Source organism: Mesoplodon densirostris, chromosome 1 (assembly GCF_025265405.1).
Source record: "Mesoplodon densirostris isolate mMesDen1 chromosome 1, mMesDen1 primary haplotype, whole genome shotgun sequence".
NCBI lineage: Eukaryota > Metazoa > Chordata > Mammalia > Artiodactyla > Ziphiidae > Mesoplodon > Mesoplodon densirostris.
This window is the reverse complement of record NC_082661.1, coordinates 38,260,281-38,273,580: the sequence shown is the minus strand read 5'-3', so window position 1 is coordinate 38,273,580 and position 13,300 is coordinate 38,260,281. Positions and strand designations below refer to the sequence as shown.

The 13,300-nt window shown below is 38.4% G+C and overlaps 2 protein-coding genes across 14 annotated transcripts in view; one reads left to right on the top strand and one right to left on the bottom strand.

Annotated features, from left to right (window-relative positions):
- The window catches only part of PANK1 (pantothenate kinase 1), a 115,574-nt gene extending 113,690 nt beyond the window's left edge, over positions 1–1,884 (bottom strand). For 2 of the 4 annotated variants that reach the window (XM_060102276.1, XM_060102287.1), the window contains exon 1: positions 1,755–1,884. The gene's annotated coding sequence lies outside the window, so the exon portion shown is untranslated. The other 2 variants (XM_060102295.1, XM_060102305.1) reach the window with 2 other exon arrangements.
- A 125-nt stretch (positions 1,885–2,009) lies between these two features.
- Positions 2,010–13,300, top strand: part of KIF20B (kinesin family member 20B) — a 73,170-nt gene continuing 61,879 nt past the window's right edge. For 4 of the 10 annotated variants that reach the window (XM_060102241.1, XM_060102251.1, XM_060102232.1 and 1 more), the window contains exons 1-6: positions 2,011–2,169; positions 3,136–3,261; positions 5,364–5,511; positions 11,831–11,917; positions 12,019–12,135; positions 12,911–13,049. In XM_060102241.1, coding sequence (XP_059958224.1) covers positions 3,209–3,261; positions 5,364–5,511; positions 11,831–11,917; positions 12,019–12,135; positions 12,911–13,049 — 544 coding nt within the window. In that variant the 5' untranslated portion in view covers positions 2,011–2,169; positions 3,136–3,208. The other 6 variants (XM_060102180.1, XM_060102261.1, XM_060102189.1 and 3 more) reach the window with 6 other exon arrangements.

Below are 13,300 nucleotides of genomic sequence, written 5' to 3'. Positions count from 1 at the left end.
CCCATAATTTAGAGTTTAGGCAGAAGAGACAGAAAAGGAGACTAGGCTGTACAGCTAGTACGGTTAAGAGGAAACAAGGAGAGAATGACCTTTTGCTGACCCAGAGGCCAAGTGAAGTTTCAAGGCTGAAACATTTAACTGTGTGGATGAAACAAACTGTGTGGAATGCTTCTGGGAGCTAGAATAAAATAAGACAGAGAATCCATTGGATTTTGTATAGTATTTATCCTGCCCCCGTGCCTGGTATTACATTCCTTATGCCTGGAGTGCTTACTCCTCTCTTTTTTAAACCTAGTTAATGCCGAATGACCCTTGGAGATCCAGATCAAACATTATTTGCTCAGGTTCCCCTGTGACATAGTCTTACAGCTCTAAACATTTCTTTCAAACCACTCAGTACAGTTGTAATTTCTCAATTATTTGTCTTTGCAATTTTTTCTCAATTATTAGAATATAAGCTCCTGGAGGGTTAGGGTTTGTTTTGCTAGCTCTCCTCCACTGTTTCAACTGACTCCTAGCCTAGTGTTTGGCACATAGAAGGTTTTCAATAAATATCTGTTGAACATAAATAAATGTAGCACCTGGAGCTGGAAATCAGTTACAGCTAGTAAAAGCAATAAAGGCATTATGAGGTACGGCAGGAATGGCAGATTTAGGGGTAGAAGTGCCTGAAGGAGAAATGGAGACTTTGACACAGAGGCCCCTAAAGACTTAAGTTCCAGCCGGAACAGTAAAACACGGTTTTATTCTATCTTCCCTCCTTTCTTCCCTTTCACACCTACTTTCTCTGTTCATTTTTACTCCTGGTCCTGCATCCTCTTCTCTACTCCAAACTGGCTCACCACAAATATGATTTTTTTGTGGATAAAGAAGGCAAACTGAATAAGGAGGCAGTGGGAAGTTAGAGAAGGAAGGGGGAGGTTATGGGAAATATAAATATAGAATAAGAAAAGGAAGACAGTAAGCTCATCAAACCAGGTACTATACTACAAATGCTACTAACAAAGTAAGAGTCAAAAATAAGATCACATGTGAGAGGGTGGGTCTTGAAGTCATTCAGCTGAGTTTAAAATCCCAGTTCCACCATTAATAGCTGTATGCCTTTGAGCAAATTACTTAATCATATGAACTCAGTTTCGTCGAAACCTATAAAAGGGGCATAATAACAGTACCTACCTCACAGGGTTGTTCTCAGGATCAGTACGACAATCAGTTTTAAATGCTTAGCACCATGACTGGCACAAGGTAAATGCTCAATTAACGTCAGCAGTTACTTTTCTTTAAAATGAAGTACAGCAGGGAGAGATGGCCTAAGTAGTAAATACTTGTCATATGACTGTAATAACACCGCATCAAAAGAAGAGGATCACTTTAAAAGAAGCAGATAAGATGTACTGGCACTTACATCTCGGGCACTGCAAAAACCTTGCCTATGCATGGAAGATAGACTGTCACAGTACAGCGCCTCACGCCGGTAGTTGCATTATATTTTCAGAATGGCAAAAACAAAAAAACAAAAAGAGAAAGAATGCTTTTGAAAATCTTTTCTGGAAAAAATGTATCTCGTCCACGAGGGCCGCTGTGGACGACAGGTAGGATCATGCAGCGAAGAAAGTGACCCTCCGAGTGCGGGCAGCGGCCATTCTAAGTGACTCTCCCGATGCGGAGCCTATTCCGGCCCGCAAGGACAAGGCCCGCCATCCGTTGGCTGGTCCCTAGTGTAGTCGCGGGGCTAAGTGTGGCAGCTACCTCACCTCGGGGCCTCCGCCACGTCTTTATTGTCTCCAGGATGGAATCCGAGATCCGCGCCGCCGCCAACAGAAGGTGGTACCCACCGCAGCCCCAAGGCAGCGCCCTAACCAGCCCCGCAAGCAGAGCCCCAGGGAAGCTCCGCCCACTGGCCGCTCACGAGGCCGCTTCCGCCCATTGGTCGCCCGGCATTCCGAGACCCGCCCCCAAATTTGAAAGCTTCTCCCGGGAGCGGGTGGGAAGCCCACAGCTCTAGACGGCGGCGCTCAGGAGCGTCGTTCCGGAAGCTCCGCCCACTCCCAGCGTTGCGTTTGAATTTGAAAACGAAAATAACGTGGTGCTGCTCCCAGGTTGGGCCGGCGGGGCAACGTTTGCAAGTGAGGGTACGCGGAAGGAGGTGGGGGACTGCGCACGTACCAGGTGAGGTGAGGAAAGGTCTCAGCCAGTGTGAGCACCTTCCAACGGGGCTCGGGACACCCCTGAGGTTACTCTCAGGAACTGGGTTGTGGAGCAATGAAGACGCCTGGGCCACCGGGTGCGCTCTGGGGGGTTGAGCCGTTGTACTCGCGTTAGGGTTTAAATCTGGTCTCCGCCGCTTATTGGCTGTGTGACGCAAGGCAACGTCTTTAATCTTTCTGGGCCAGTTTCCTCATCTGCAAGAGCGGGTAATAATAGAACCTACCTCTTTGGGCTCTTATGAAGATAAAATGATAATATGTAAACCTGTTAGAAAGTGCCGGTGTATAGCAGGCACTAAGTATTTGCAATCATTAATATTTTTATTGTTGCTGCCGTTAGTGTTGAGGATCAGGCGTCCATTGCCAGATCTGGTGTCCTGAATCCTAAGGTGAGCAGTTTGCTCGGCAAGTGACGTGCTGTTATTTGGGAGGGATGGGGGCCCTGTGGTGGCCGTCTGTGCAGTTATTTTACAGGCTGCTGCCGGTGCCCGGGGCTCGCCCTTCTTGGGCTTTGCAGTGCTAAGCGGAAGGGGGTGTGTGTGACGAGTGCAATGACTGCTGTCATCCTCCAGTTTGGGAGGTTTCCCCCATCTCGTTCTACTTTTTGGCTCAGTGATTCCTGCCTGGTGCAGCTCTTTAATGTTCCTTACTGAAGGACTAATTGACAAAAGGTCATGCCTTATAGGTTAGCTTGTTTTTAATCCTCAAGGTGATCAACCTCAGGTTTGTTTTTGTTCTTAAAACAAGGTAGCATGTTCACCCCGAAGCAGCATAACAGTGTGTACTTTTTATTAGATGTCCAAGACCTGAGACTTCAGCTTGCAAAATAATGTAAAGGACTCATCAGTTGTGAAGACTTTTTTTGAGTCTATATTTTGTGGATGACATTCAGAAACGTCATTCAGTAACAGATTTTATTTTTTGTCAGTCTTCAACCATGAAACCTCACTGGAGAGAAGATAAAAGATGCTGTTTCTCAGTCGTGGGAACAGCTTTCCGAAATGAGAAAGGAGGTCTTGAACCTTGCTGTTGCTAAAGATAATATCAGAAAAGAGTAAGACCATTTTTTTTTTTTTTTTTGCAGAGAGGATTTTATTTATTATTATTAAGCCACTATAGCAGGGAGTTTTTATCACTACATAAATCTCTGAATTTGTTGTAGGGGATACAGAGTAGTATAAGACAAGGTCCTTGCCCTCAAGAAGTTCCTAGTCTAGTTAGGGAGGCCACACATAAGTAGAAGTTAACTAAAAGTACAGGAAGTGATAGTACATCTCATTAATTTTATAATTGTTAAGAGGCAGTTTAGTCATTGAAAACTGAACATATGAGCACGTACAAACTACTGTAACCTTACTTTTTTAAGGGGGTACAATATTCTTTTTAACTTAGTAATTTCATAAAAGATTTATCAATGTGTTTTTTTTTAACCAGAAATTAATCGAAGGTAAAGATTGAAGCTTACCTTCCAGTTTCCTGGGCATTTCTCTGAAATTTGAGTTATGAAATGTCAAGCCAGTACTTTCATATTTTTGCACACTTTTCTCCCATATTCTAGATCAGTGATTATTTTTTATTCTATCAGATACCTTTTTTCTTAATTTTCACCCATAAATTGCATGTTTGAAATACTCTATCAAACTGCATTTAAGTAATTTTCTCATTTTGATTACATCACTGATTATACAATTAAAAAAGCAATAAAGATATTAAACTTAATTGTATGATTAGGTGATCTTGTAGTTTGCTGGGTTTTGTTGAAGGTAAATGTGTAATTTCTTTAACTCTTTTTGCAATTTAGGAAAAACAAAACCAAAAACAGCCCTGTTGTACTGAATTTGGGGGTTTCAGGACTGATCAAGGAAAAAGATACACCTCAAGGTGGCAGTAACATACGAGGAGCTTTACTGGGGTAGCACTTTGACAGGCACTTTGTGAGCTTGGGAAGTTGCCCACAGCATGAGACTTTCCAGAGAGACTAGAGTGAAGGGCCAGTCACTTAGATGGGGAAGAGGGTAAGGGAATTGGGGAGGGGTGGGGGTCATAGGAGAGGGAGCTCTGTGTAAGTGATATTGCTCAGTAGCTCAGTAGCGAGTCACTATGTCAGAGAACTCCAAAGGGTAGCGGTGGCTTGGGGTCTTATAGTCCTAGATTTTATCTGTGGCTGGCAGATGGTTGGGTGCAGTTTTTTGGGATATGGGAACCAGTTGGGCTCTACATGGCTAAAAATGAGCTTATTTTGGCTATATGTAAAGCAAACAGGTGTGTAAAACTTTGAGTTTGACACCTCAGTGGGTTTTTGAACTAATGATCTTGGCCTGATGTGAAGAAGTAATGCAGGGCCAGTATACAGGGGCCATCTTTGGCTCATTTATTTAACCCCTATGGTTGCCCATTACTAAATACCTTCCTGAACCAGGAACTCTAGTGGGCAGTCACTGTTCTGAATATTTCATAATATTCAAAGAATAGAGTGCTCTCTCCATTTCTCCCTGGTATTGTTCACCTAGTAGGTTCTCAGTAAATGTTTTAATGTTAATATTTTATCAGTGAAGGTTACCCCTAAGTTTACCTTTAAATTTAGTGACTTGATGTTTAATTTAGTTGTAATAGTTTACTGATGCATTATTCCATGTTCACCTTAATTTTTAAGACCTGTGATGTATCAGGTACTGTTTTGAATATGTTCACATACGTTATTTCAGTTTTTACTTGCATTATTTGGAAGAATTCAATTGAAAGTAATTGTCCAGAAGACACTAAATAACTAAAATAACACAAGGTTATAATTTACTCTGCCCTTACTGTTTGATTTCTGAGAGGATTTCAGGCAAAGTCTGAATGTTTTATACTCTCTTACCTTATGGGTTACCTTTACTCATGAAATCTCTTTGGCTAAATCTACCCATAGGTTGCAGCACATGAATAGTAGTGGTAGGCTGTATCCAGTATTATTTGATTTAAATCTGTAAATAATTGTCTTTTGTCTTTTCCATGCGTCATCATGTTATAGATGAAATAGTCTAATGTTTTCCTTTTGGAAATGTAGTTACATGGCAAGAAGTAGTGGGCTGGACTCACAGAATTTATAAACTATGGATAGCTTATATGCTGATTTATTAAGGTTATCTAAGGAAGTTACTGTTATTCTTGCAGAATGGAATCTAATGTAAATCAAGATGGGGTGCCTAGACCATCTTATGTTTTCAGTGCTGACCCAGTTGCAAGGCCTTCGGAAATAAATTTTGATGGCATTAAGCTTGACCTCTCTCGCGAATTTTCCTTAGTTGCTTCAAGCACTGAGGTAAGTACAAGAAAAGTATTATGTTGATTATCATGATTGAGAGCAAATGGGCACACACACACATACACACACACACACACTTGTGGACAGGTACAACTAGAGCAGGGCTTTCCAAACTTTGTAGCTTTAAGGCAAACTTCTATCTCAGCAATTTTTTCATGGTGCCCTAAATACATAACAGTTCCTTTTCACATAGTAGGTGGAGACATCTTAATGACTATTTATGCCCTGACCTAGTAGCCATTTGAGAAAAAAATAACTTATGAAATTTTTAAATATTAGTTTTCAATAACCACGGTTACTTACTAATGGGCTATGTGTGCATTTTGGGTGCTGCACAACTTCTCAAGCTTTGGAATCAAATTAGACACTGCCACCTGCATTTCCTGTTCTTCATTGTTTTGGGGTCGTACTTGCTTTTTATCACAACCACCACTGGAAAATCCAGCTTCACTAAGATATGACATCATCAAAAGAAATAGTGTGATCTAAGGTTGAAACTGAACTTTTTCAAGCTAATAGTTCGTGGTGTTCAACATGTGTCAAGTACTGCTATGGTTCCCTCAGAAATGTAAAATATTCCACTATGCCCCTAGGAATTTCAGGCCTTAGTTTAAAAAATAATGCAGATTAAAAAAAAATAACTTAGTAGTGTTTAAGAAATAAGTCTTTCTACTACCCTACCTACTGTCACTGTTTGCTGTGTTTATAGACTTTTTCTTATACATTTACTTTCAATCCATTTATATTCTATTTATTACAGATTAGATTATTAATTTCAATGTCTTAGAGAGATGGACTAACCCATTTTATAAAGAAAGATGGAGGGGGAAAGAGGAGTATAGGGAACATAGATAAAAGGATAATAATTATTTAATACCCATCATGTGCTAGGCTCTTTTACTTTAGCTCATTTAATCATAGATAAAGAAGAGAGGAAGGGATAAATGCCTCTTGGTGTATAAATGGAATTATACATTACTAGACTTTTGTGTGTGCCTTCCTTCACATAATACAAGGGTTGGTAAATAATGGCCTGGTTTTGTATTTCCTGTTTTTGTATTGCTTACAAGCTAAGAATGGTTTTTATATTTTTAAATGGTTGAAGAAAAAGAGTCAAAAGAAAAATCATGTTTCATGATGTAAAAATTATATGAAATTCAAATATCACAAGTCATATTCATTGGTTTACTTATTTTCTAGGTCTGCTTTTGCAACAGAGTGGCAGAGTTGAGTAGTTGTGACAGACTGTAGAGCCTGTAGACCCTAAAATATTAAGTGTTTCTTTACACACAAAAAATTTGCTGATCTCTACTTAGCACGATGTTTTTGAGATCCATCACGCACCATGTGTCAGTAATTTGTTACTTTTTATTGCTGAATAGTAGTTCATTGTACAGATATGCCACATATCCATTTATAGTTTGATGGACATATGAGTGATTTCCATTTTGGGGCCATTATAAATAATGCTTCTCTGAACGTTTATGTGCAAGCCTCTCTGTGAACTTATGTTTTCATTTCTCTTGGGTAGATACTTAGGAGTAATTGTGGGTCACATGGTAAGTGCATATTTAACTTCATAGGAAAACTGAAACTGTTTTCCAAAGGGACTGTACCAGCACCAGCAACGTATGCAGGTTCCAGTTCTTCCACCTCTTTGCCAACCCTTGGTAATTTTATGAGTGTGTAGTAGTACCTTGTTGTGGTTCCAGTCTGCATTTCCCGAAATGAGCACTTTTTCAAGTATTTCTTGGCTATTCCTATACCTTCTCTTGTAAAATGTCTCTTCAAATAATTTCCCTACTTAAAAAAATTAGGTTGTTTGTCTTATTACTGATTTGTGAGAGTTCTTCATGCATTGTAGATACATATCCTTTATCAGATCAATAGTGTCTTGATTAATAGAGGTTTTTAATTTTAAAGAAGTCTAATTTAACTTTTTTTTCTTTTACAGTGATTTCTTTTGTAAGTCCTAAGAAATCTTTGCCCAAGGTGGTGAAGGTTTTTTAAAACATTTTCTTCTAGAAATGCTTAGAGCTTTTGTTTTAATGGTTATATTTGTTATCCATCTTGAATTAGTTTTTGTGTATAGTTGGTGTAGGGATCCAGGTTGATTGGTTGGTTGATTTTTTTTTTTAACCTCCATTTATCTAGTTACTTTAACATTATGAGTTGAAGAGACTTTCTTTTCCCCATTAAATTGTTTTGGTGTCTTTATTGATAATCAAATGGCTGGGTATCTATGTGTGGATCTATTTCTGGATTATTCTCTTTCATTGACCTATTTGCTTATCCTTATGCCTATACTTCACTGTCTATTTCTGTAGGTTTATAATAATACATGAAATCAGGTAGTATGAATTCTCTAACTTTGCTTTTCTTTTTTAGGAATATTTTGTCTTTTCTACGTTCTTTGTAAATATATTCATAAATTTTAGAATTGACTTACCAGTTTCTACAAAACAGCCTACTGGGATTTTTGACTGGGTTTGCATTGAATCTATGAATCAGTTTGGAGAGAATTGATAGTTTAATGATATTGGAGAGTTTTAATTCATGATTGTGGTATATTTCTCAATTTATTTAGGTCTTTAAGGTTTTAGCAATGTTTTATACTTCTTTTGTTGAAAGCCAGTGTAGGAGCCTTCAATATCTTTTGTTAAATATATTCTTAAGCATTTCATGACATTTGATGCTATTGTAAATTATATATTTAACAGCTTTATTAAAGTAAAATTAAGATACAATAAACTGTACATATTTGAAGTATAGTCTTTGACAAGTTTTGACATAATGCATGTGCTTGTGAGACTGTCACTACAGTCAAGATAGTGAATATTTCCATTACTCCTAAAAGTTTCTTTGTGCCTCCTTGTAATCCCTACCTCCCATCACACCTCCAAGTAACCGCTGATCAAACATTAGTTTGTACTTCTAGAGCTTTATATAAATGTAATCATAAGTATGTACTCTTTTCTTACTAAGCATAATTATTTTGAGTTTTATGCATGTTGTATGTATCAATAGGTAATTCCTTTTTATTGTCCATTATTTAGATATGCTACAATTTGTTTATCCGTTTATCCGTTCACTTGCTGAGGGACATTTGTGTTTATAGTTTCTGGCTATTACAAAGCTTCTAGGAACTTCTGTGTACAAATCTTTGTATGGACATATATTTCCTTTATTTTTTTTCCCTTGGGTAAATACCTAGGATTGGAATGGCTGGATCATTTTTAAGAAACTACCAAACTTTTCCCAAGTGATAATAGCATTTTATATTTTCAGCAGCAGTGTAGGAGAGTTGAGTTTCTCCACATCCTCACCAACACTTAGTGTCATCAATCTATTTATTTAATTATTTGTTTGTTTTTAAACAGACTATTTTTTAGAACAGTTTTATGTTTACAGCAAAAATGAGCAGAAGGTACAGTGAAGGTACAGTAACCTTCTGGTTACTTGTGATTTATTCTACACTTCTGTGTTTTAGTGACTTAGAGCCTTGTTATTTGTATTGTTTTTGTTTTTTTTGCTTCACATTGGTGTATTACTTTCTGCTTTATAACAAAGTGAATCAGTCATACATATACATCTGTTCCCATATCCCTTCCCTCTTGTGTCTCCCTCCCTCCCACCCTCCCTATCCCACCCCTCCAGTAGGTCACAAAGCAACAAGCTGATCTCCCTGTGCTATGCGGCTGCTTCCCATTAGCTACCTATCTTACGTTTGGTAGTATATATATGTCCATGCCTCTCTCTCGCTTTGTCAAGCTTACCCTTCCCCGTCCCCATATCTTCAAGTCCATTCTCAAGTAGGTCTGTGTCTTTATTCCTGTTTTACCCCTAGGTTCTTCATGACATTTTTTTTTCTTAAATTCCATATATATGTGTTAGCATACGGTACTTGTCTTTCTCTTTCAGACTTACTTCACTCTTTTTTTTTTTTTTTTTTCTTTTTTTTTTTTTTTTTTATTTATTAGTTTCTGCTTTATAACAAAGTGAATCAGTCATACATATACATCTGTTCCCACATCCCCTCCCTCATGCATCTCCCTCCCTCCCACCCTCCCTATCCCTCCCCTCCAGGCAGTCACAAAGCACCGAGCTGATCTCCCTGTGCTCTGCGGCTGCTTCCCACTATCTATCTAGCCTACGTTTGGTAGTGTATATATGTCCATGCCTCTCTTTCGCTTTGTCACAGCTTACCCTTCCCCCTCCCCATATCCTCAAGTCCATTCTCAAGTAGGTCTGTGTCTTTATTCCCGTTTTACCCCTAGGTTCTTCATGACATTTTTTTTCTTATATTCCATATATATGTGTTAGCATACGGTATTTGTCTTTCTCTTTCTGACTTACTTCACTCTGCATGACAGACTCTAGGTCTATCCACCTCATTACACATAGCTCAATTTCATTTCTTTTATGGCTGAGTAATATTCCATTGTATATATGTGGCACATCTTCTTTATCCATTCATCAGATGATGGACACTTAGGTTGTTTCCATCTGCGGGCTATTGTAAATAGAGCTGCAATGAACACTTTGGTACATGACTCTTTTTGAAATATGGTTTTCTCAGGGTATATGCCCAGTAGTGGGATTGCTGGGTCATATGGTAGTTCTATTTGTAGTTTTTTAAGGAACCTCCATACTGTTCTCCATAGCGGCTGTACCAATTCACATTCCCACCAGCAGTGCAAGAGTGTTCCCTTTTCTCCACACCCTCTCCAGCATTTATTGTTTCTAGATTTCTTGATGATGGCCATTCTGACTGGTGTGAGATGATATCTCTTAGTAGTTTTGATTTGCATTTCTCTAATGATTAATGATGTTGAGCATTCTTTCATGTGTTTATTGGCAGTCTGTATATCTTCTTTGGAGAAATGCCTATTTAAGTCTTCTGCCCATTTTTGGATTGGGTTGTTTGTGTTTTTGCTATTGAGCTGCATGAGCTGCTTATAAATTTTGGAGATTAATCCTTTGTCAGTTGCTTCATTTGCAAATATTTTCTCCCATTCTCAGGGTTGTCTTTTGGTCTTGTTTATGGTTTCCTTTGCTGTGCAAAAGTTTTGAAGTTTCATTAGGTCCCATTTGTTTATCTTTGTTTTTATTTCCATTTCTCTAGGAGATGGGTCCAAAAGGATCTTGCTGTGATTTATGTCATAGAGTGTTCTGCCTATGTTTTCCTCTAAGAGTTTGATAGTTTCTGGCCTTACATTTAGGTCTTTAATCCATTTTGAGCTTATTTTTGTGTATGGTGTTAGGGAATGATCTAATCTCATACTTTTACATGTCCCTGTCCAGTTTTCCCAGCACCACTTATTGAAGAGGCTGTCCTTTCTCCACTGTACATTCCTGCCTCCTTTATCAAAGATAAGTTGACCATATGTGCGTGGGTTTATCTCTGGGCTTTCTATCCTGTTCCATTGATCTATTTTTCTGTTTTTGTGCCAGTACCACACTGTCTTGATTACTGTAGCTTTGTAGTATAGTCTGAAGTCAGGGAGGCTGATTCCTCCAGCTCCGTTTTTCGTTCTCAAGATTGCTTTGGCTATTCGGGGTCTTTTGTTTTTCCAAACAAATTTTGAAACTTTTTGTTCTAGTTCTGTGAAAAATGCCAGTGATAGTTTGATAGGGATTGCATTGAATCTGTAGATTGCTTTGGGTAGTAGAGTCATTTTCACAATATTGATTCTTCCAATCCAGGAGCATGGTATATCTCTCCATCTATTTGTATCATCTTTAATTTCTTTCATCAGTGTTTTATAATTTTCTGCATACAGGTCTTTTGTCTCCTTAGGTAGGTTTATTCCTAGATATTTTATTCTTTTTGTTGCAATGGTAAATGGGAGTGTTTTCTTGATTTCACTTTCAGATTTTTCATCATTAGTGTACAGGAATGCCAGAGATTTCTCTGCATTAATTTTGTATCCTGCTACTTTACCAAATTCATTGATTAGCTCTAGTAGTTTTTCGGTAGCATCTTTAGGATTCTCTATGTATAGTATCATGTCATCTGCAAACAGTGACAGCTTTACTTCTTCTTTTCCGATTTGGATTCCTTTTATTTCCTTTTCTTCTCTGATTGCTGTGGCTAAAACTTCCAAAACTAAGTTGAATAAGAGTGGTGAGAGTGGACAGCCTTGTCTTGTTCCTGATCTTAGTGGAAATGGTTTCAGTTTTCCACCATTGAGGACGATGTTGGCTGTGGGTTTGTCATATATCTCAGATTGTTTTATAGCAGTCAGCCACTTTAAAGAAAGATGATCTCTGAAAAGCCATATTTTTTATTTTTTAAATATTTTCTCCTTTTAAGGCAAACAGTTTGGAATCCAAAGATTATCTCCAGGTTTGTCTTCGAGTAAGACCATTCACACAGTCAGAAAAAGAACATGAGTCTGAGGTTTGTGTTGAATTTAGTATGTTTTACTTCCATTAAATGGGCAAAATACCATTGTTTTAATTTACTTATTGTTAGTTTTTATTTATTTATTTGTGTTCTAGGCCTGCGTGTATATTCTGGATTCACAGACCATTGTGCTGAAGGATCCTCAAAGTATCCTTGGTCGCTTAAGTGAGAAAAGCTCTGGGCAGATGGCACAGACATTCAGTTTTTCCAAGGTAGGTAGGTACCCATGTGAAATGGAAGATTTTTCTTTTCAAGAAAAGAAACTTGGCTTGGGCTAAATTGCTACCTAATTGTATATAATGAACTATATACATCTTGTGCTTATGAAACTTAGATCTTAGGTACTGGTATTTTTTTCTTAATGGTAGGACTCAAATTTCAGGTGTGTACATATATAATTGGAAGTGAGAAAATCTTTGTAGAGTTCTTGCAATCTTTTTTTGGTGGAGGGTAGTATCCTTTTCAAAATCTACATGAAAAGTTATTGGTTGGGGGCTTCCCTGGTGGCGCAGTGGTTGAGAATCTGCCTGCCAGTGCAGGACACACGGGTTCGAGCCCTGGTCTGGGAAGATCCCACATGCCGCGGAGCAACTGGGCCCGTGAGCCACAACTACTGAGCCTGCGCCTCTGGAGCCTGTGCTCCGCAACAAGAGAGGAAGCGACGGTGAAAGGCCCGCGCACCGCGATGAAGAGTGGCTCCCACTTGCCACAACTAGAGAAAGCCCTCGCGTAGAAACGAAGACCCAACACAGCCAAAAAAAAAAAAAAAAAAAAAATTATTGGTTGAGTCAGATTTCTATCCTGAAAGCTTTCTGAAAGTAGTTAAACTAGCAGGTGTATTTGTGGGAATTGGGGATATGGCAACTATTTTAAGAATGAATCTTGTAGGACAAATCTTTTAAATATTAAAAACATGAAAGGGTAGAACTCATTGTGAATATTAACTTCAGTATTCTAAAAAGATTTTTTTTTTAAATGCTTGTTTAGGTTTTTGGCCCAGAAACTACACAGAAGGAATTCTTCCAGGGTTGCGTTCTACAACCAGTTAAAGACCTCTTGAAAGGACAGAGTCGGCTGATTTTTACTTATGGGCTAACCAATTCAGGAAAAACTTATACATTTCAAGGTAAATAGTTTTATTTTTGCTAGAAAGGAAAAATGAGGCGCTAATAGTGTACTCATTTTCATAATACTTCTTATAGTTATGTTTCCATTGCCTAGCACATTTGCTCCATTTTTAATAGTAATAGCATATTGAATGTGTATTGCCAATGGCTTTTAATTCAGATCGACTACTTTACCCATATGTAGAGAATTACATGATGATAGAAACTCAGAAGGGGGCTTCCCTGGTGGTGCAGTGGTTAAGAATCCGCC